We start from the raw sequence: 23912 nt of genomic DNA on the forward strand, positions 1-23912 counted from the left end.
GTTACAGAACCCCTTGGCACCCCTAGCCTTGCTTGGATGGCTCAAAGTCAAAAGGATACAGTATCTATGCTTAGTGGTTCTCAAAGTGGGCTCCACACACCCCCAGGGGTCACCAGCAAAATTATTTAATATAGCATTAAAATGCTATATTAAAAGCATGTTGTGAGCTTGTAGATCTGCTATTTATTTTTTAAACCTGAGTAATTTTTAAATAGTTTAATATAAACATATTATACACATTATATAAATATGGCACAAAATCTGTTCAGATTGGGATCGGTGGCTAAACACATCAATTTGGGATCCTTGACATGAAATTGTTTGGGAACCACTGATTTATGATGAGATGAAAATGCTCTCCATCACTTGTTGCCATACTGTACAAATGCATCATTACATTAGTCTCTTCTGTCCAATGTGTGTGCTCCACGCAACAGTATCCCATAGAGAATAGATGCAGACACCTGTCACTGTTACCTGCTCTATTATTGCCGGGCAAAGCGACAACTCCTTGGCTTGGTTTTTTACACCATAGCATGGAAATTAGACGACTTTTGTTTGGATTATGTGCACTTTTCTACCTTTACACTTCAGTTTCAGCGAGAGCCACTTGCAAGCTGAAGGCCAAATTCAACTTGAATGGATACAAAGATGTAGAGAAAAAGAAGGTGGTGATCGGAGGGATGTTTCCTGTTCACCGACGTATTGTCGAAGTTAAACGCAATACTTCCAGAAGCCCTGTTTCTGCAGGGTGCGAAGGGTGAGTCCAGATCATTACTCAGACCCAAAGTTCCCTTATTTTTATTGAAAACGTGATGAATCTAACTTGGAGAGAAACCTAAATGAAATTTAGGCGTAGAATTATTGAATGCTTTAACTATTGAAAAAAGCAGATATACAAGCTCACAGCGCGGCACCGAGTGCCGCGCTGCGAGCTTGTAGATCTGCTATTTTTGAAAAATCTTGAAAATTAGACAACTAATACTGTAGGTATGGGAATAGATCTCACCTATATAGTGAGATCTTAACTACAGACATCAAGATGTGTTACAGAACTGTTACAGGGGCCCATCCGGTATGAAGCTCTTTATACTGTACATTGTTGCAGGTGTCAGGCCTAGTATAGGATATTTGGCTTGCATTTTAATTTAACACAATTTCACATTGATTTGATTTGTCTTTAAACCATTTAAGGAAGGCTTGTTTGTAAGGTTTAAAAGAAAAAACAAATCTCATCAGGTTCAGAATGAGTACAGATGGAATTTTAATGGCAAGATACTTTTAATTTAACACAATTTCACATTGATTTGATTTGTCTTTAAACCATTTAATTGTTCATTTCACTAAGGAAGGCTTGTTTGTAAGGTTTAAAAGAAAAAAACAAATCTCATCAGGTTCAGAATGAGTACAGACGGAATTTTAATGGCAAGATACTTTATCACATTTTAACGGTATCAGGATATAAGATGTTGTATATTATTATTTTGTGATGGCAAGGTTGATGCCACCTCCTCTCTCCCATGCCACCCTGTGCTACTGTCCCTGAGGATTACCCCACTCCATAAACAACTTGAACAACAGTCTCACATGATATACAGTAGTTACAGCCTATTTTACAGCCTGAATCTGTAGGAGGCTAGCCGTCTAGGCATCTAAAAATGGGTCTGTCTATTTACTTGCGCCAGCAGAGCGCTTAAGTAGGGTGATTGATCGGTGCTGTCTGTCTGTGGCTGACAGTACAAAGGCAGGGCCTTTAGCCAATGAGGGACCAGCGATCTCAGTGACGTCACCACCAACCTACAAGTGTCGTCACATACCCACAGACAGCCGAGCCATACATACAGACAGCACCGATCACCCTACTTGCGCGCTCTGCTGACGCAAAAGTAGACCATATTTGGCTACGAGTGCACGAGGCATAAGTTGGTAACTCGACAGAGTGCAGTCTAGTTGTTTGTTTGTTTGTTTGTTTCTCTGTCCGGGCCTGCATGATCTCGCTAACCGCTGGACCAAACAGTGCCAACTTTCTTGTGAACATTGACAGAAGGCCAAGGAAATAACTTCACACCATTTTAGATTTACTAGTGGTTCGGGTCTCATGTTGTGGCTGACATTGGTGCATGTTATGGTAGGCCCCATTTCTATATAAACCATTGTAACTTCAAACTCCCATTTAACCATGTTAGATTAATTGAAAACACACAATCCCTGGTTTTGGTGACTAATATTGTCCTTCTAATGCGTGAGTGGGCTGTGTTCTTCCAATTACTTTCTTCATGTACTGTATGTATTCTTTTGACATATATGGGCGTAGCAAGGGCCTCCAGGGGCCAAATGCACAAATCGGTGTTGCTAGTTAGACAGCGGTTTCTGTTGTGTCTGAAAAAAAAAGGGAGAGATGACTGCAAAGCCCAAAGCCCGTTACACTGCACATTAAATGCAACAAGTTTAAGGTGCACAGCAAGGAAATATCCAGCACACAATGAATGTCCTTTTCACACGGTTTATTTACCTCTCACGGACAGATACAACGGATGCATCAACCAACAGGTCTTCCTGAGCATTCATTGAGTGCTGGCTATATCCTCAATTTCATGATATATAAAGGACAGACACAGTGCGCTTTGACGATGGCTTGCTTTTTTAGGCAACGGTTTCTGTTGGTGTCTGACATCAGTGCATGTTGTCCACCGACCGACCAATCAGGGGCCCACATATGGAGTACTCTGATGTCATCAATATGACGTAATAATACTGACATAGTCTGGGCTGGACTCCATATTCGGGCATGACTACAGTAACTAACACAGAACTCCATAATCTCGGAACTCCGACACATTGAACCCTGCCGGTGAGAGATTGAGGGAAACTAATTCCACGTATTCTCCACTCAGGTTCAACTTCCGTACATTTCGCTGGACCCAGACTATGCTGTTTGCCCTCGATGAGATCAACAAGAGGACCGACATTCTGCCCCAAACTGAACTGGGCTACGTCATTTACGACTCCTGCTTCACCATTTCCAAGGCCGTCGAGGGCACACTGACGTACCTGACAGGCCAGGACGAGGCTGTCCCCAACTACCGCTGTGGAGACGGGGCGCCTCTCGCCGCTTTGGTGGGTGCCGGCGGCTCGGATCTCTCCATCGCCACCGCAAGGATACTGGGGCTGTATCACTTCCCACAGGTAAGGCTCTCCTGTCAACTCCTGTCCTGTCCTGTCCTGTCCTGTCCTGTCCTGTCCTCTCCTCTCCTCATGGTTCCCACGGTCATATTTTGAAATTAGAAAAATATTTTTCCAGTACTGGAAAAGTTTTGGAATTTATCAAGGGTCCTGGAAGGTCCTGGAAAAAATAGCTATGCATTGTCTTTGGTTATTGATTTTGTTAATACCTCTGAAATGACAAATTAAACATGGGCCAAACTGTCAAATATAGAGGCAGAAATTGTGAAAATAGCTGATCTACATGCTCACAACGCCTCGAAACGCGAGACGTTGTGAGCATGTAGATCATCTATTTTCACAATAGAACCGTGTTATACAAAATTCCTCAACTCTTAGTGACTCGTCAGGGTTCCGGGTCCCCAGTTAAAACATGATTATTTCGGGGGTCACAGCCTGAAAAGGTTGAGAACCACTGGCATACACTACCTGTCTTTGGGCATTGCGCATAGGAGTAAGCAACCTGTTATTGAGCTGAATTATTGTTATATAGTCCTGGAAATTGGGTTAAATATTCTGGAAAAGTTTTGGAAAATAATTGGTAAAAATGTGTGGGAAGTGGGAACCCTGTCTCCTGTTCTATCCCCTCATGTCCTCTCCTGTCCTGTCCTCTCCTCTCCTCATGGTTCCCACGGTCATATTTTGAAATTAGAAAAATATTTTTCCAGTACTGGAAAAGTTTTGGAATTTATCAAGGGTCCTGGAAGGTCCTGGAAAAAATAGCTATGCATTGTCTTTGGTTATTGATTTTGTTAATACCTCTGAAATGACAAATTAAACATGGGCCAAACTGTCAAATATAGAGGCAGAAATTGTGAAAATAGCTGATCTACATGCTCACAACGCCTCGAAACGCGAGACGTTGTGAGCATGTAGATCATCTATTTTCACAATAGAACCGTGTTATACAAAATTCCTCAACTCTTAGTGACTCGTCAGGGTTCCGGGTCCCCAGTTAAAACATGATTATTTCGGGGGTCACAGCCTGAAAAGGTTGAGAACCACTGGCATACACTACCTGTCTTTGGGCATTGCGCATAGGAGTAAGCAACCTGTTATTGAGCTGAATTATTGTTATATAGTCCTGGAAATTGGGTTAAATATTCTGGAAAAGTTTTGGAAAATAATTGGTAAAAATGTGTGGGAAGTGGGAACCCTGTCTCCTGTTCTATCCCCTCATGTCCTCTCCTCTCCTCCTCATCTCACCCCTCCAGGTCAGCTACTCTTCGTCCTGTTCAGCCTTGCAGAGTAAGTTCCAGTTCCCCACCTTCCTGAGGACCATCCCCTCTGACAAGCATCAGTCTCACGCCATGGCTCAGCTGGTGCTGCATTTTGGCTGGACGTGGGTGGGCTGCATAGCTGCTGGCGATGACTATGGCAAGTATGGCATCAAGGCCTTCATGGAAAAAGTGGAGGATGCCGGCGTCTGCATCTCCTTCTCTGAGACCTTGCCTAAGGTGAGAGGAACTGTCTTGTTTGTTTGTATGTCTGTCCGCCTGTCTGTCTATTTGAAAAAACCCAATCTACTGTACCAGCTGTTTTCCAAAAATGGTGCAACTCAAAACAAATGTTGACAGCATGAAAGTGTTTGAGAGACACTCGCTTAAACCCATTTAGGCCTAGAATTATTGAATGCTTTTTAACCAGTGAAAAATAGCAGATATACAAGCTCACAGCGCGGCACCGAGTGCTGCGCTGCGAGGTTGTAGATCTGCTATTTTTGAAAAAGTCGTGAAAATGTGTGCAAATCTTTGAATATATGTATTTTCAAAGCGAACGTTTGTAACTCAAATTTTGCTTCTGGGTGGTCCCTGGAACTAGATATTTTGAAATGGGGGTCCTTGGCCAAATACATATCATTTTGGGGGTCCTTCACATGAAAAGGTTTGAGAACCATTGACCATGGTAGTCTCTCAAGAACAGACTAACTGAGCTCCAGCAGAAATAAGCAGTTTTCTGCTGACATAAGCAGGAATCATGCAATTGCTTATTTCTATTTTTTATTTTTATTTTATTTTATTCAGGCAGCTAACAATGCTCCCTAAAAAATCTAGTCTCTGTGGTGCTTCCTGGAGCCGCAGTCTGCCTCCAAAACTATTATTTTATCTGTAAGAAGCTCTGTCACTAGCAGCTCATTGGTGCATGAACCAGCCGACCGGGGCTAAAAGGATTGACAGACAGGTCAACCAATCTGAACAAGAGGCGGTCCTGATTGGTCTGTTATTTTGGATGGGTACCCAGTTTAATCGACCAATGACAGAACTTCTCACAGATAAAAACATAGGGTTTTTCAAAAAATCTTAGAAGGATTCAAAAGACACTTATAGAATCGGGGTCAAAATTCAAATTTTCACGATTTTTCAAAAATAGCAGATCTACAAGCTCGCAGCGCGGCACTCGGTGCCACGCTGTGAGCTTGTATATCTGCTATTTTTCAATAGTTAAAAGCATTCAATAATTCTACGTCTAAATTTCATGAATGCCACTCCGTCCAGTCTCATAGCCCGGAGGCCATCCAGCGCATCGTAGACACTGTGGTGGAATCCACGGCCAAGATCATCGTGGTGTTCGCCTCAGACGTGGACCTCGCCCCTCTGGCCGTGGAGCTGCTCCGGCACAACGTCACCAACCGCACCTGGATCGCCAGCGAGGCCTGGGTCACCTCCGCTGCCATCAACCTGCCTGGGGTGAGTCCTCCTGTCCTGGCGTCCGGCTCTGGTAGAAATAAAGCACATTCCTCAGTCTTCCTCCGAGCCAAACTGCCAAAGTGAGAAGAGAGCTCCAAACTTTATTCACAGCAAGTGTCTTCCCTTGCAAAAATGCCCTTCAATTAAGAAAAAAATGCATAAATCTAGCCTAAATTGTCTCATATCAAGCAAAAATAAGACTAATATGCTACAAACAAGGATTTCTTTACTTTTTTGAAAATGTGTTTTTGTGTTTATGTTGATATGCTTTTACCTGTAGTGTGGTCATACATTGTGTGTGTGTGTGTGTGTGTGTGTGTGTGTGTGTGTGTGTGTGTGTGTGTGTGTGTGTGTGTGTGTGTGTGTGTGTGTGTGTGTGTGTGTGTGTGTGTGTGTGTGTGTGCGCGCGCGCGCGCTCACGTGCGTGTGTGTGTGCGCACACGTGTGTGTGTGTGCATGCGTGTCCAGATAAACTCAGTTCTGGGTGGTACCCTTGGCTTTGGGCTGAAGAGTGCAGTCATCCCAGGACTTCAACGCCATCTAGTGGACATAGACCCTTATGAAGATTCTCTCACAGAGACATTCTGGCAAACGGTGTGCATATCAAGCTGTGTATTGGTATCCATGTACCCACCCATGAAAACAGGGTTTGTGTATCTGTCGCCATCCTTGTATTAGTCACATCTAGTAACTTGGAAAGCATTGGGCCTATTCTGAGACTTGTTTGAATGTGGTGCAGTTCCTTTGAGCAAACAATTTGAAGGTCCACTGAAAGCTTCATCCATCCATGTCAGTGGCTCTCAAAGTGGGGCCAAAGAAAGGTTCAAAGTGGGGCCCAGTGAAATTAGTATTAGTAGTATTAATATAGCATTTAGTTTAACCACTTAAACACTATTTTATACTTTGGATATTAAAAAAATAGCTGATCTACAGGCTCACAACACGGCACTGTGCAATGTATTGTTGTGAGCTCATAGATTTAGAAAAATCATAGAAAATTGTGAAGAAAGAAATTGAAACATTTTAACAACACAGATCTTCTCTTATGGGGGTCCCTGATGGCCAAATACATCAGGTTTGCTGTCCTTGACATGAACGTGTTTGAGAACCGCTGATCTGTGTTCCAGGCGTTTAACTGTACCATGGACTATGATCTGATCTGTGTTCCAGGCGTTTAACTGTACCATGGACTATGATCTGATCTGTGTTCCAGGCGTTTAACTGTACCATGGACTATGATCTGATCTGTGTTCCAGGCGTTTAACTGTACCATGGACTATGCCAAGGCTCTGAAGCGGGCCAAAGCAAGGGCCAGGGCGGCTAACCGGACTCTGTCCAGAGCAGGGAACGCTGTACCCGAGGGTCTGTGTACAGGGAAGGAGTCTCTGTTGGAGCTCGAGAACACCTACACCGACGTCTCACAGCTACGACTCACTTACAGGTCAGTACCCGACTTGTGATGAAGAAGTGGTTCTGAAAGTGGGGTCTAGGGCAGGGGTTTTCAAAGTGGGTGGCCGCGACGGCAGTCCAGGGGTGCCGCGAGATAATTTGATAATATTTGGAATTTTTTTGGACACTTGAAAAAATATTGAGTATCATTTTAACCTTGGAAGTACAAAGTTATTTTCAGTCAGTTCTAACCAAAATGGCTATTATCCCAACGTTTTCCTCGCAACATAATCGTTAAATATTGTCACTGTCGGGCAGACACCTTGTATCTCCAAGTTTCAAAAGTGTACGTCTTTTGGTAAAGCAAAGCCCTGCTTCATCATACAAGACTGTCGCACAAAACTAGTGAAAACAGCCGATCTACAAGCATACAACGCCTCGCATCGCGAGGCGTTGTGTGCTTGTAGATCTGCTGTTTTCACTAGTTTAGTACATTTTATAGATGATAAATACAAAACGGTTTTGGACATACAAGGTTTCCACCCGACAACGACGATATGCTATAAATTTGCCTCGGATTAAAAATATGTTTATGGGGTGCCCTGAGACAAAAAAGTTTGGGAACCCCTGGTCTAGGGAGTGGGGACTCCCCATGGGTCCTTGGGGGGGTTCCAGGGGGTCCCCAGCCAAGTTATCCATAGTCAGACTCAGGACCCAAATGCACCCTTACATCCTTGTTGCAAGGATAATAGTGTATTGTAATTTCCATAGTTGTAATACATTATAATAATTTAGTCATGCATTATAATCATTGTTAATTGCTTTACAATGCATTAAGCCATTACAACAACCAATAATAATGATGATGATGATGATGATATGCTTGTCCACAGTGTGTATAAGTCAGTGTATGCAGTGGCTAATGCCTTGCACAACCTGGAGCATTGTGTGGATGGACTCGGCCCTTTTGCCAACAAGAGCTGCGCGGATATCAGCAAATTTGAACCATGGCAGGTGTGTGTGTGTGTGTGTGTGTGTGTGTGTGTGTGTGTGTGTGTGTGTGTGTGTGTGTGTGTGTGTGTGTGTGTGTGCGTGTGCGTATCAAAAGGCATACTTTTGATACTTTTGATACAAAAGGCATACTTTTGATACTGTAGTATTATCAAGAAGGGCATTAATAAACACAACAACTTAGAATATGGAGATAAGAGGTTTCTGCCCGACAGCAACGATATTTTGATCATGATGATAATGTTGTTAATTACAATTATTTTGGCCACAATAAGCGTGGCATGATGTTGACATGGCCTCATCCCTATACTGACTAGGGCATTAACGACTTGTGAAGTCGACTCGACTCGGTAAAAAATTGAGTTGAAGTCGACTTTATCGTTTGATGACGTCATCACATCATAAACGACCCCCCCAATTATTTGGGGGGGTCCCCAGATGATTAACTTAATGTGAAACATTGTTTTCTCACTCAACTGTAAACAAACCAACATAAAGTCTAAGTGTATTTCTAAAGTGCCAATTTAAGGACTTTTCAATACCTCTAAAATGGCAAATTAAACATTGTCCAAATTCTCAAATATAGAGGCAGAAATTGTGAAAATAGCCGATCTTCATGCTCACAACGCCTTGCATCGCGAGGCGTTGTGAGCATGTAGATCGGCTATTTTCACAATAGAAAGTATTTTTTCTTTTTCGACTTTGTCTGGTGGGAGTCGACTTGTGTAATCGAAGTCGACAAGTCTTGTCGACTTTTTCGTTAATGCCCTGTTGTTTGTGTAGCTGATGTACTACCTGAAGAACGTGCGCTTCAACGTGCCCCACACCGGAGAGGAGATCTACTTTAACAACGGGGATGTGGATGGTTACTACGACATCCTCAACTGGCAGACCAGGGAGGACGGGACCATTCACTTTGTTACTGTGGGGAACTACAGCGCCATGATATCGCCTACAAACGCCAACGTGCATTTAAACATCAACCTGCACATTCTGAACAGTTCTATCATATGGAATAATGAAGAATTTGAGGTCAGTGCCTCTGTGTGTGTGTGTGTGTGTGTGTGTGTGTGTGTGTGTGTGTGTGTGTGTGTGTGTGTGTGTGTGTGTGTGTGTGTGTGTGTGTGTGTGTGTGTGTGTGTGTGTGTGTGTGTGCGCGCGTGTTGAGCTAGTAGATCTGCTATTTTCAAAAGATTTGAATACGTTTGAAAACTTGTGAAATGGGACATTCTGCATAATCAGTTGTACTTTCTACTTTTGATACTTTAAGTACTTTTTTATACCAATACATTTGTACTTTTACTCTATACTATACTTATTTCTACGTTGCAGAATTGTACTATTACATGTCTTTTTCCACCACTGAGAATAGCTGTTTACCCTGCTAATAGTATTTGCATGCATATTTGGGAGCCACATCGTTCGCAACCCTGTGAAGGACACACATTGGAATATGTGATACCGGAAGGCACTTGAGGCTAATAAAAGCAGGGCATGTGTTCTGGGATGGAGTTTAAGGACCAGTCTAACTATTAACTAATTTATTTTTAAATGTTTGCAGCTTCTTCTTTTAGGACCTGGGCGATGCTAATGTATCAGGATATACAGGCATGACATTGAAGTGTATTTCCAGAGAACTTCTTTCAATTAAGGTTGATATTTTAGCTAGGAAATGTGCTTTTTGATTGACCTTCGAAATACCCTGTAGTGCCATACTCTCCAGATAGTTTATTGTCTAATACGCAGCCTGCATAAGTAACGTCATCCGTGGCTGTAACTCCAGAGTATACCACTCTGAACCCAGGTGACTTCTGTAGTTTTGCATTAGACCCACATGTTTTTCCAAGATGGAGAAACGACTTATTACACGTCTTATTACCTCATGCTGATTTTGTGGAATCCAGCACTAGTCATTTTTCTACCTCTAATTTATCACGATGACCTATGGAACCTATTTGATGAGGAAGCATTCAAATCATTTGGATATTTATGTCAGGAAAATAACTTTCCTTCTTACCCGTACCCCCCTCAGACAGGCCCAATTTACTACATCATTAAAATCACTCACATCTCAAAACTGTATAGTACAATCCAATATGTGCTGTTAGTAATAACATACAAGCATGGGAACTAGGGGGGTAGAAATCCCAAAGGAGATCTAGAGTGCAAGCATCAGTTCTACTTCAAATTTTGTCTCACACAGAAGTGAGACAAAATTTGATACAATTTAAAATATTCCACAGACTGCACTATTCCAACGAAATATTGTCTAAAATGTACCCATCAGCTAGTCCCGAATGCCCAAGATGCCATCATTCTCCAGCATCTCTCTTGACCACATGTTCTGGTCCCGTCGACTCCTGATGGACTTTTGGTCCAAGATCTTTGAATGCTTCTAGATAAGGTACTGAGACCCAACCCCTACACTGCTGTCCTGGCTGGGGGTGGTCCCAGGAGAGGAGGGCCTTCCGGTCCAGATGAGGAGTGCATTTGCCTCTCTACTGGCCCATATTATATAACTGGAAAGAAGAAAGACCTCCTTCTCTTGTCCAATGGATTCAGGATGCAATGTTAATGTTCAGGGACGTGCAGAGAATGTTAGGGAGGCAGGGGCTGAAATTCCTGAAGGGGCATTTTGGTGAAAATATCGAAAATAACCGACCTTCAAGCTCACAACGCGTCGCAGCTGGAGGTCGGCTATTTTCGGTGCTTGATACCACACTGAACTAAACAAGTCAAGAACATATTCAAGGCAATACTGGAGATGTGGTGTACGGTATGGATTTCTACATAGAGAGGGCAGAGAGGGATAGTTTGGACAAGGCAATTCTCTTGAATGCTGCCTTCGGGTATGGCATGGACTAATAATAATAATAATTTATCATGACTAGTAGCTGGGCCGCCCTTCGGGCGGCCCAGCGTCTAGTCGGCGACCTGGCCAACTCGGAACAATGTAAATAGGGAATGAATGCCCCGCCCTTTAATGCAAACCCCATTATACCTGTTGTCATAGGACCCGTTTTGACCATCTGTTTGCCTGTGTCCATTTATGCCCATATATGGAGATATCTGTTATCTGTCTGTCTGTCAGCGTCCATTTTATGTCCATATATGGAGATCACTGCAGATATAGTTCTGGGTCCATTTTATGCCCATGCCCATATATGGAGATATCTGTCTATTTGCGTCCATTTCACGCCCATATATGGAGATCTCTGAATCTGTCTGTCTGTGTCCCTTTATGCCCGTATATGGAGATCTTTGTGATTCTGCGTAAATTTTATGCCCATATATGCCATTTGCGTCCATATAGTTCTGGGTCCATTTTATGCCCATATATGCCCATATATTGAGATATCTGTCTATTTGCGTCCATTTCACGCCCATATATGGAGATCTCTGAATCTGTCTGTCTGTGTCCCTTTATCCATTTTATGCCCATATATGGGGGCATTCATTTTATGCCCATATATGGAGAACGCGCGTGCCCGTGGGACGAACGGTTCTCATATGGGGGCATTCATTTTATGCCCATATATGGAGAACGCGCGTGCCCGTGGGACGAACGGTTCTCGAGATACGCGGATTACCTACATACATACACACTCACAGAGATTTTTTGTTGACTCATGTGGCGTACGTGATGTCAGAGCCTTTTATGAAGTGATGTCACAATGAGTCAGAGCTTTCGCCGATTTCCTCAGAAACAGCCTGATGTCAACAATCAACCCCGCATAAGGAGATTCCGAACGTTTCGCGCCCGTATATGGAGATCTTTGTGATTCTGCGTAAATTTTATGCCCATATATGCCATTTGCGTCCATATAGTTCTGGGTCCATTTTATGCCCATATATGCCCATATATGGAGATATCTGTCTATTTGCGTCCATTTCACGCCCATATATGGAGATCTCTGAATCTGTCTGTCTGTGTCCCTTTATCCATTTTATGCCCATATATGGGGGCATTCATTTTATGCCCATATATGGAGAACGCGCGTGCCCGTGGGACGAACGGTTCTCATATGGGGGCATTCATTTTATGCCCATATATGGAGAACGCGCGTGCCCGTGGGACGAACGGTTCTCGAGATACGCGGATTACCTACATACATACACACTCACAGAGATTTTTTGTTGACTCATGTGGCGTACGTGATGTCAGAGCCTTTTATGAAGTGATGTCACAATGAGTCAGAGCTTTCGCCGATTTCCTCAGAAACAGCCTGATGTCAACAATCAACCCCGCATAAGGAGATTCCGAACGTTTCGCGCCGGTTCGGGAAAACCGCGCGTCGGGTCGGGTCGAGACCCGGCACTGCACTCCGTGCCGCGGCGGGGAACGCGCGTGCCGAATCTGAAGCCGGTGGGACGAACGGTTCTCGAGATACGCGGATTACAAACACACACACACGCACGCAGAGACTTCTCGCATTTATAGATAGATGAGAGTCTAGGAGAGCACAACATCCCCTGGCTACCCCTCCTCTCTGTCCTTGCCTACTGTATACCAGTTGATCTCCACTGTAGCTCTGAATAAATCAATAAAGCACCATAAAATATCACTGTTAAACATTTTAAACTAGCCTATCGTCGTTGTCGGGTGGAAACCTCGTATCTCCAAGTTTCATTTGTCCGCTCTTTCGCAAAGTAAAGCCCTGCTTCATTATAGAAGGCCGTCGCACAAAAGTAGTGAAAACAGCAGATCTACAAGCACACAACGCCTCGCGATGCGAGGCGTTGTGTGCTTGTAGATCGGCTGTTTTCACTAGTTTAAATAATTTCTAAAATGATAAATGCAAAACGAACGGTTTTGGACATACAAGGTTTTCACCCGACAACGACGTTATGCTTATTTCTCTCCACATCCCCTGGCAGCCTCCTCGGTCAGTGTGCAGTGAGAACTGTCAGCCCGGGACCAGGAAGGGCATCAGACAAGGAGAGCCAGTGTGCTGCTTCGACTGCATCCCCTGTGCTGATGGGGAGGTCAGCAACGCCACCAGTCAGTATATCTTCCATCTCCTGCATTACAGATACCTCCCACAATATACCTGACTGTTTAACCACTTAATTCATTCCCTGCTAGGCCCGATAGTCCAGAGAATATGCTAATGTTCTTCCCCGCCAGGCCCGATAGTCCCGAGAATTTCCCGTTAAGAAAAAAAAAGAATTACCCCAAAAAATTTAGTAGGCATGATAGCAATCGCAAAATTACATGTTTAACCCCCATAGCAACCCCATCTTTCAAACATGTTTACATTTTAGGAAAACATAATGGCTGCTAGTTCATGAATGCCTGAACGGATTTCCATTTGGATTTTTTTGTTTGAAAGCTGTGAGCAATCTGCACACACATGGTGCATGATCTAGGCATGGACAATGGGCATGACATTATCAGTGCACTATGAATTACATGGAAGTCTATGGAGACAGAGGCATATGAGAGTACGAAGGTATTTGCAAATGGCGGGGTATGTGTTGCCTCTCCAGTCCACTGGTTCTCAAACTTTTTCATGTCAAGGACCTGACACAAATTGACACTCATTAAACCCGTCGACCCCCAATTCAAAATATATGCCAGGGACCCCCCATATATTTTTAGTGGTTCTCAACCATTTTAATTTCAAGGACCCCCAGTTTGATGCATTAGGCTACGGACTCCCATTTAATTTCTATCTCTGAGACCCCTATTTATATAGTAAAATCAATGTTGTAATTTAACTCTGAGAGGGTTCCATTTGGTTCCTAACTATCATTTAGCTGGGGAACCCCTGGAACTACCTCAAGGACCCCCAATCTCTTTGCCCAAAATTAGGCGATCTCCAAGTTCACAAGGTGTCACAATGTGACACGTTAAATGCTACAAAGGAAATATAAATATAATAAATAAAATCATACATCAGCCGAGCTTCTAATTAAAATGTGGAGAAGTAACGTATCATGTTCACCCCAAAAAATATAAGATTTCAGAGTCATATTTGTAATACTTTTTCTGCATCCAAAATGATTGTTTTTTTGGTTTCCTCTTCTTCATCATCATCGTTGTTTCATCTCTTCCACCCACCTCATGCTCTCAGATGCCCGTGAGTGCATCCAGTGTCACGAGGACTACTGGTCCAACTTGGCGCATGACGAGTGTGTGGCCAAATTCATTGAGTTCCTGGCCTTTGGAGAGATTCTGGGGATCATTCTCATCGTCATCTCTGCGTTTGGGGCTCTGGTCGTCATAGCTGTGATGGTGAGAGATCAGCTTGCAAACATACATACATAAAAACATGCACGCATGCACACGTGTTTCCAGCTTGTTTTTTCTTTTCTTATTTTTAAAAATATATATACATTTTAGTGTGGGGATTTAAGGGGAGCAAATGCTAATTTCGTGCAAATTTGTCTTAAAGCGCAAAATTTTGCACAGATGTAGCCCAGGGCTTGCTCTAATGATTTAGCTAGGGCGCCCGAGCCGACGACCTTCGGGGTCGCCACAGCGGCCAAATCAAGTTGGCCTCCCATTGACTTTCTATACAGGAGGAAAATACCCAGAAAAACATTTTTTTCTGGGTATTAAAGTAGGATCTGAGGGGTCTAACTAGGGGTTTGTCATGATGCTGAATCCATTGCAGGCATTTGTTTTGCACAAAAAACATTCCTGGGCTAGAAACGGCCTCAGAAAACGATGCATGTATGGGTGAGCATTCATGTTAGTCGGAGGCCTTAAGGTTTTTTTTTCTCGTGCTAATCAGTCTAAAAGTGCAACATTTTGCACAGATGTAGCTCAGGGCATGCTCTAACGATTTAGCTAGGGCGCCCGAGTCTGCGACCTTCGGGGTCGCCACAGCGGCCAAATCAAGTTGGGCTCCCATCGACTTTCAATACAGGAGGAAAATACCCAGAAAAACATTTTTTTCTGGGTATTTAAGTAGGATGTGACGGGTCTAACTAGGGGTTTGTCATGATGCTGAATCCATTGCAAGCATTATTTTTGCACAAAAAACATTCCTTGGGCTACAAATGGCCCCAAAGAACGATGGTTTAGTGATGAAAAGTGATGAGTCATCACTTTTCAGAGTTTTGTGGGTGTTTTCTGGAGCTGTGGTAACCCCGAAGGTCACCGACTCGGGCGCCCTAGCTAAATCATAGAGCATGCCCTGAGCTACATCTGTGCAAAATTTTGCACTTTTAGACTGATTAGCACGAGAAAAAAAACCCTAAGGCCTCCGACTAACATGAATGCTCACCCATACATGCATCGTTTTCTGAGGCCAATTCTAGCCCAAGGAATGTTTTTTGTGCAAAACAAATGCCTGCAATGGATTCAGCATCATGACAAACCCCTAGTTAGACCCCTCAGATCCTATTTAAATACCCAAAAAAAAGGTTTTTCTGGGTATTTTCCTCCTGTATAGAAAGTCAATGGGAGCCCAACTTGATTTGGCCGCTGTGGCGACCCCGAAGGTCGTCGACTCGGGCGCCCTAGCTAAATCATTAGAGCATGCCCTGGGCTACATCTGTGCAAAATTTTGCGCTTTAAGACAAATTTGCACGAAATTAGCATTTGCTCCCCTTAAATCCCCACACTATTTAAAAAAGAAAAAACAAGACATTCCAAAAAATAAAATAATTAAGAAGTGAAAATAGCCGATTGACAAGCTCACAACGTGGCGCGAAGCGACGTATTGTGCGCTTGTAGATCTGCTATTTGCTCTAGTTTGGTTCTCGGGCAAACGTCTTATCTCTCTTTTGGGATGCTCTGAAGTAAAAAAAAAAAGTAAAAAAAACACAAAAGGCTACAATATGGAGATCGGAGGTTTCTGCCCGACAGCAACGATATGTCTACAGCAAGGGTCTTCAACAGGGGGTCCCTTGCTACAGGGGGTCCTCCAAATCTTTGAGCGATAGAAACAAATTTAATATTTATATATTAACCACTTGAATCCTAGAGTGCATATTCGGAGAACTTGTGCCAAAAATAGCAGATCTACAAAAAAACATTGTCACTCTTGTAGATCGGCTATTTTCGGCAAAGAGGTTTGGTGTAGAAGGGAAAAAGAGCGGACTAAGTACAGAGTTAAAGGTCAAGTTTATTAAGTATTGACGGTTCAAGTGGTTAAATATTTGAAAACACAAATTGACATGAATCCAAAATACTTCAATGATCGTGCTGTCAAACGATGAAACTATATGGAATCTATGAAAAGGTTGTGGGGGTCCCTGCTTCATCTCTCTCTCTCAACTAAGGGGTCCTTTGCCTGAAAACGTTGAAGACCTCTGGTCTACAGTATTTCTGTTCCTCCCTTGCACAGGTGGTGTTCCTCATGAAGCTCAACACCCCTCTGGTGAAAGCCAACGACCCCTTGCTGAGTTTCTCGCTGCTCTTCTCCCTGGTGGTCACCTTCCTCAGCTCCATCGTCTTCCTGGGCAAACCCGAGCCCTGGAGCTGCATGACCAGCCAAGTGGGCCTGGCTCTGGGCTTCGCTCTCTGCCTGTCCTCCATCATGGGTGGGTGAAGCCTAGCCAGTGTTGTTTTTGACAGCAAATTTTGATTTAGTCATAGTCTTTTGAATAAAATGGAATTTAGTTTTAGTCATAATTTAGCCACCTGAAAAGTTTTAGTTTTAGTCAAATTTTTGTCGACTAAATATCATAAGATTTTAGTCGACTTAATCTACAGTTGATTTAGTCAACTGAAATGTATTTTGTCAGGCCTTGATGGCATCGTAATGACTGGTTTTACACTTGGTTGCGTGCTGAAAATAGCCGATAAGCTCACAACACGTTGCAGCGCAACCAAACATAAAATGACTCTCTTCTCCACTAGTCCCTCCCTAACGTTTTAGTCTAGTTTTTATTTTGTTGACGAAATTGTCAATATATTTAGTCTTAGTTTTAGTTATCACAGCTTAGTTTTTATTTCGTTATTACCGGTATTTAGTTTTCGTCGGTGAAAAAAACGCAGTCGACAAACGTTTTTCGTCATACTTTTAGTCGACGAAATCAACACTGAGCCTAGCTTGTACTTAACTACCTGTACTTAAACCCAGTGTGTGTTTGAGGTCTCTATACTAGTGACCTTTCTGCATTTTGCTCTACATCAGTGGGTTTTCAGGCTTTTTCATTGAATGTTTTTAATGAAATGTATCTACTATTAAAAGGGAATAAAGAAACAGAGCTGTGTCACATTGAAACATAAAGAAAATAGTTTAAACCACACAAAAAAAAGTTAATTTGCTGTTAGAAAATATTAACACATAGACAAGGGTATAGCTTGGTATAAAGCTTTTGGAACAAATAGCAGCTGACTTTCAAGATTTTAATTTAAAACTTGGTAACACCGTTAACCGATTGAAAATCATTTCATTCCCACTTCCCAGGTAAGACTGTAGTGTTGTTCCTCAGAGCCCGGGCTGTGAAGACCGCCCGCATGCGGGCCAAAGCTGTAGCCAGAGCTGCCAAAGCTGCCGCCGAGGCAGCAGCCAACGCTGGAGACCCTGATGTCGTAGCAACCAACGTAACGCCCCCCAAGATCGATGACAGTCCCATCCCGAACCTCCACGAGGACACTCTCACTTTTATGCACCAGAGGATTATAGCCGCCGTGGGGACTGTGATACAGGTCAGTGAGAGTGTGGAAATGTGTAGACCAGGGGTCTTCGACGTTTTCAGGCCAAGGACCCCTTAGTTGAGAGAGAGAGATGAAGCAGGGACCCCCAAACCTTTTCATAGATTCCATATAGTTTCATCGTTTGAAAGCACAATCATTGTGTATTTTGGATTGATGTCAATTTGTGTATTAACATATTTAACCACTTGAACCGTCAATACTTAATAAACATGACCTTTCACTCTGTACTTATTCTACTCTTTTTCCCCTCTACACCAAACCTCTTTGCCGAAAATAGCCGATCTACAAGCTCACAACGCCTTGTGAGCACAACAGCGTTGTGCGCTTGTAGATTAGCTATTTTTGGCTAAAGTTCTAAGAATATGGATGCTAGGGTTCAAGTGGTTAATATAAAAAAGGAGAAAAAAGTTTCTATCACACAAAGATTTGGAGGACCCCCTGTAGTAACTCTGAGGACCCCCTAGGGGTCCCGGACTCCCTGTTGAAGACCCCTGGTGTAGACATCCAGTTAATTGTAGAAAATTGAGACGGTGCAGTTCATTTGTGCATGACACCGTTGTGTGACGGAGTATAAAATAAGTTTGACTGATCAATAGAATTATCGCTAAAACAATCATTTTTAGTTGCCACGCAACACATTGTGAGCTTAAGAATAATCCATTCTTCAAATGCCTTCTGAATCAGTAGCTCTCAAACCTGTTCATGTCAAGGACCCCCAAAATGATATGTATTTAGCCACAGACCCCCATCTGAAAATGTTTTATACCAGGGGACCCGCAGAAGACAACATTTGTGTAATCAAAAGTATTCCAACAGTTTCAACGATTTTTCAAAAATGTTCAAAAATATCTGATGTACAAGCTTGCAGCATGGCACAAAGGGAAGCCTGGTGAGCTTGTATATCTGCTGTTTTTTGAATAGCCAACGCTAAAATCTAAAATTACACAGATGCTTTCTCATTTTAATGGGTTAAGTGGTTAAAGTGGTTAAACTCTTCCATTCCAGGGGCATGGTGGCACAGTTGTTAGTGCTGTCGCCTCACAGTTAGAAAGTCCTGGGTTTGATTCCCGCCGGGGGATGCTGTGGGCACAGCTTAGGGCAAGGGTCTTCAACAGGGGGTCCGGGACGGGGTCCTCAGAGTTACAACAGGGGGTCCCCCAAATCCTCCAAATCCTCCTTTTTTGTATTAACCACTTGAACTCTAGTGTTCCTTATTTTGGTAACTTTAGCCAAAAACAGCAGATCTACAAGCGCGAGGCGTTGTGAGCTTGTAGATCGGCTATATTTGACAAAGAGGTTTGGTGTAGAGAGGAAAAAGAGCAGACTAAGTACAGAGTGAAAGGTCAAGTTTATTAAGTATTGATGGTTCAAGTGGTTAAATATCTGAAAACACAAATTGACATGAATACAAAATATACTGTCAAACAATGAAACTATATGGAATCTATGAACAGGTTGTGGGGGTCCCTGCTTCATCTCTCTCAACTAAGGGGTCCCTGCTTCATCTCTCCCTCAACCAAGGGGTCCCTGCTTCATCTCTCTCTCTACTAAGGGGTCCTTGGCCTGAAAACGTTGAAGACCCCTGGCTTAGGGAATTGGTACTGGGTGAAAAAATGGGTTACAAAAACGTGGGATAAAAATCATATAAAAGGGAGAAAAGAAAGCAGCTCTTTCATTTAGCTGAATCCTTACTGTCTCTCACTGTCTTTACCCTTCATCTTCCCAGGCCATAGCCTGTACCGTGTGGCTGTGTACCCTCCCGCCACATCCCGTCAAGAACATGGCTAACCAGAATGTGAAGATTATTCTGGAGTGTGATGAAGGTTCTGTCATCTTCATCTGTGCTATCTTTGCCTACGACATCCTCCTGGCTCTGATCGCCTTCATCTTCGCCTTCGTAGCTCGCAAGATGGAGGACAACTTCAGGTATAGCCTTCAGCAGGCCATCTGCATGTGTTCGGACCGGGTTGAATCACTTCAAATTATCCTCTGGTCTGTTTCAAACTGGGTCCAACGTTTTTTGGACCCATGCAGAACAGACCTCTGCGGCAGGGGGTTTTCAAAGTGGGTGACGGGGCACCCTGGGGTGCCGTGACAGCAGTCCAGGGGTGCCGCGCGATAATTTGATAACAGTTGGAATGTATTTGGACACTTAAAAATATATATATTTAGTATAATTTTAAACTTGAAATATAACATTATTTTCAATCAGTTCTTCTAACCAAAATGTCTATTATCTCAATGTTTTCCTTGCAACATCTCTAAAATATGCTATAGGCCTAAAAAGAAGGTGCTGGGAGTGAAAATTATAAATACAATGTAGGGGTGCCTCGGATGAAAGATACATTTCTAGGGGTCCCTCGAGCCCCAAAAGTGAGAAACCCTGCTCTACAGTACATAGATATTTCACTGCATACTACGCTATTATTATTAGTGCTCAGGGCATGCCCCTGGCAGAGATTTGCACTCTATTGAGCACACCATTCTAGTTAGCTCAATTAATATCACATTTGGTATTCATTTCCTATGCTCTTAGTCTTATTTTGGTGGTAATTTTGGGCTTTCAAATGCCTCTTGTTTTGACAGTAACATGGCATTTATTTGTACTTCCCATTCCCAACCTATCTTTCAGTGAGGGGAAGTTTGTGACGTTTGGCATGCTGGTATTCTTCATCGTGTGGATCTCCTTCGTGCCGGCGTACCTTAGCACGCGTGGCAAGTTCATGGTGGCCGTCCAGATCTTTGCCATCCTGGCCTCCAGCGCAGGCCTGCTTGCATGCATCTTCGGGCCCAAGTGTTATATTCTGTTACTTAAACCAGATCGCAACACTGACGAGCTTTGTAGGCCCGCCCGTGCTAAAACTGCTAGCGCAACTGGTACCTCAGCCTCACTGGATACAGCAACTACAACTGAGGCCACTACTACTGCATCTACAGACACTTCTAAATAGAAAACCACAGTGTAGTCTAAACCAAGGCAGGCTGCACGCTTTCATTAAAATGAATTAAAACAGACAAGTTATTTTAAAGACCATTGAAGGCCCATGATTGATACAGGGAACCACAGACAAATTATGTCAGTTAGTTTCCGTAGTCCCCCATAAGTGCCTCTAGGTGGCAGCATCACTATGGCAAGTCAATGGGGCTGAGGGTCAAAGCTGATTCCCTGACTTTAATATTGATATATTGGAAATGTGTCAAAATTAGGTTTTCATATTCCACCTGAAATGAATGACAAAGATTGCTTCATCATTACTTAACCAACAAATTCCAAATTACACGTATATGTTCAACAACTGAATTGTGAATTCAATGGTCATCTGACCCCAAACCTGGTTGTCTTTGTCAAAACATATTTGGCTAATACACAAGGTACAATTAACATTGAGTCTATGCTATTGTCAAAAGGTATACCACCCAGCAACATTCTTTTCCCTGGTGTACATTTAGCTTGTTTATTCTGGCAGTTGGTAGTTACAGTACTTACAACATTGTAAGTAACAATAAGTTGACTTCCAGTCGTCTGCAGTTTTCTTTAGGAGTGGCCATTTTTGTTCATTTTGTGTCCCTGAGACTAACAGAAACAGAAATGCAATAGAACACATCCTCAGGAAATGATATTTACTTATCTATGTGGGTGTCACTACATAATAAAACCCTGACTGTTCATTTAACTACATTACCCAAATGCACCCGCAAAACATTACAGGTTAAATTACACTTTCAGCGTTACAAATGGGTTAGGAGGGTGATGCGACCCTCCTGACTCAGTGGGTCTCGCTGCTGTTTTTAAGAAACATTTGAACTGCCACCTATTGAACTCTGCTCATTTCTCCAGCTTTGAGGTTGAAGTAATTAATGTGGGCCTGGCCAATCTGCTATTAATTGCTCTTGTGTATCGTCCACCAAAAATACACAAAGATACTACAAAATGTTCTGACTTCCTCTCCAACATCATGCCAATCTTTGATCAATTTCTGGTTCTTGGTCCTGTTAAGTGATTTTGAGAATCTGGTCGAGTTTTATAATCTCGCTCTTCAGTGGTTCCCAAACCTTTCAGCTGAGACCCTGAAGAGAATGTTGTTGTTACCCTTAAGCCCTATTTAATAGTGAGAAATGCAGATCTACAAGCTTACTAAAAGAGCTGGAGAACTCTGTTACAAAACAGACACTCAATGATTGCTATCTCAGTATAGAGCTATTTAACACTTATTTTAGCAAAGACAATATCACTTACTAATACTGTACCTTTAAGTCAATGGTTATATGTGACTTAGCTACCTCCTGCTCTGTACAGCACTTTGGTCAGTGAGAGTTGCTTTAAGTGTGCTTTATTATAAATACATTTGACTTGACTAATGAATTTGCAAGCTTAACTCATGATTTGTAGTGTATGTTACTTCGGTTGTACAAATTGAGACAACCTCAGATATTATGTCAGGAATAAAGCCCCCGATAGACGTAGCATTTTGTTCATCAATATCAACCAGCAGCGACCATGGGCGTCAATTGTGTATGGCTAGGTGTGGCAGTTGCCATACCTTGGCTAAAGGGGGGGGAAAAATGCACTTCCTAAGATAAATTCATGCCTGTTGATAAGGTATGGCAACATGACTGGTGTCTTGCACAACTGAAGGCACAAAAAGATTAATCCATTGACGCTGCCAATGACGCCTCTGGTCGTTGCTGGTTGATATTGATGAAGAAATTGCCACGTGTATCAGGGGCTTAACTCTCTCCCTCTCATTTAATGTGAGTTACAATACAACTTCTGTATGTACTGTGTGTACTGTATAGACATGTTGGCAACTGATATCTGTCATTTGTGCAGTAGCTCTCTGTAAGCCAGATATCTGGCATGCAATTAACTAGGCTATTGGAACTTTTTATTCTATATGATGCCACGGACGGATGATGAAATTACAAAATATACATTGAAATGCCTGTACTGTTGAAGGTGATTTGTCCTCTTAAAGCTGCAATCCAGAGAATCGTTTGTGAATAAAACAAGATTGGCTATTTTCAAATATTTGAGGTGTGTGCCACATCCCTCACATCTTAGTTCGGGTTGCTACGTTGAACTGCCGATCCGACCAATATGTCTGAGTCATGGGTTCTATTTTGATTGTCTGAAGTACCAGCTCTATAGGCCTGTCCATACTGTCTCCGACCACCAAACATTTCGTCGGAGAGTTCCGACTTTCCAACGTGCAGCATTCCGAACTCTAATTCGGGGTAATGCCTTTCAGAAGATACGAGTAACATCATTTTGTAGTCGGTAGGTCCCATACATGCACATGATCTTGTATGGGCAGTGGCTGAATCTGTTGCTCTCTTTGTCCTTTTTATCCATATATGGAGATTGCTGATGTCATCCGTATACAGTATGCCCATATATGGGCATGCCCCTGTTGTGCCCATTTATGGAGCTGGCTGATTTGTTTGCGACTGTTGCCACATTGAGACTGCTTTAGCAACTCCATATATGGTTATGGCGTTATTAGCCAACGGGATACAATGTAGACGTCTTTGAAAATGTTTTGACAATTACATGCACAAACTGGGACGCCAGGGTTAGGGTTAGTATAGTTAAACTAGCACAATAATCTTATGAACTGAAATACATATTTTGATATACAGTATATATTTTTGTAGTGATTTTATTCACTGTAGGCCTAACACACACACACACACACACACACACACACACACACACACACACACACACACACACACACACACACACACACACACACACACACACACACACACACACACACACACACACACACACACACACACACACACACACACACACACACACACACACTTCCTCCCCTTTCCAATTGGACCTCTGGTGCCCCTGGGGGTCAAAGCCCCCACTCGGTTTGAGACGTACAGATATTGTACTATATGCTCGTGCAAACAGGGAGTCTTACTGGTATCTAGAAGCACCTATTTTAGCATACGATAAAACAAGCATG

The 23912-nt window shown here is 42.9% G+C and overlaps 1 protein-coding gene across 1 annotated transcript; it reads left to right on the forward strand.

The window, feature by feature from the left end:
• Positions 1-536: 536 nt before the first annotated feature.
• Positions 537-20879, forward strand: vmn2r1 (vomeronasal 2, receptor 1; the record flags this gene model as incomplete). Its single annotated transcript, XM_080731778.1, has 14 exons — positions 537-760; positions 2895-3186; positions 4437-4679; positions 5718-5909; positions 6378-6503; positions 7166-7350; positions 8192-8312; positions 9093-9341; positions 13188-13311; positions 14387-14547; positions 16610-16805; positions 17678-17919; positions 19655-19854; positions 20561-20879. The coding sequence occupies 14 exons, from the start codon at positions 537-539 to the stop codon at positions 20877-20879; spliced, it is 2874 nt and encodes a 957-aa protein (XP_080587904.1).
• Between the last annotated feature and the right edge of the window lie 3033 nt (positions 20880-23912).

The sequence above is a fragment of the Nannobrachium achirus genome (genome assembly GCF_963921795.1).
Source record: "Nannobrachium achirus genome assembly, chromosome: 8".
In the NCBI taxonomy this organism is placed as follows: Eukaryota; Metazoa; Chordata; class Actinopteri; order Myctophiformes; family Myctophidae; genus Nannobrachium; species Nannobrachium achirus.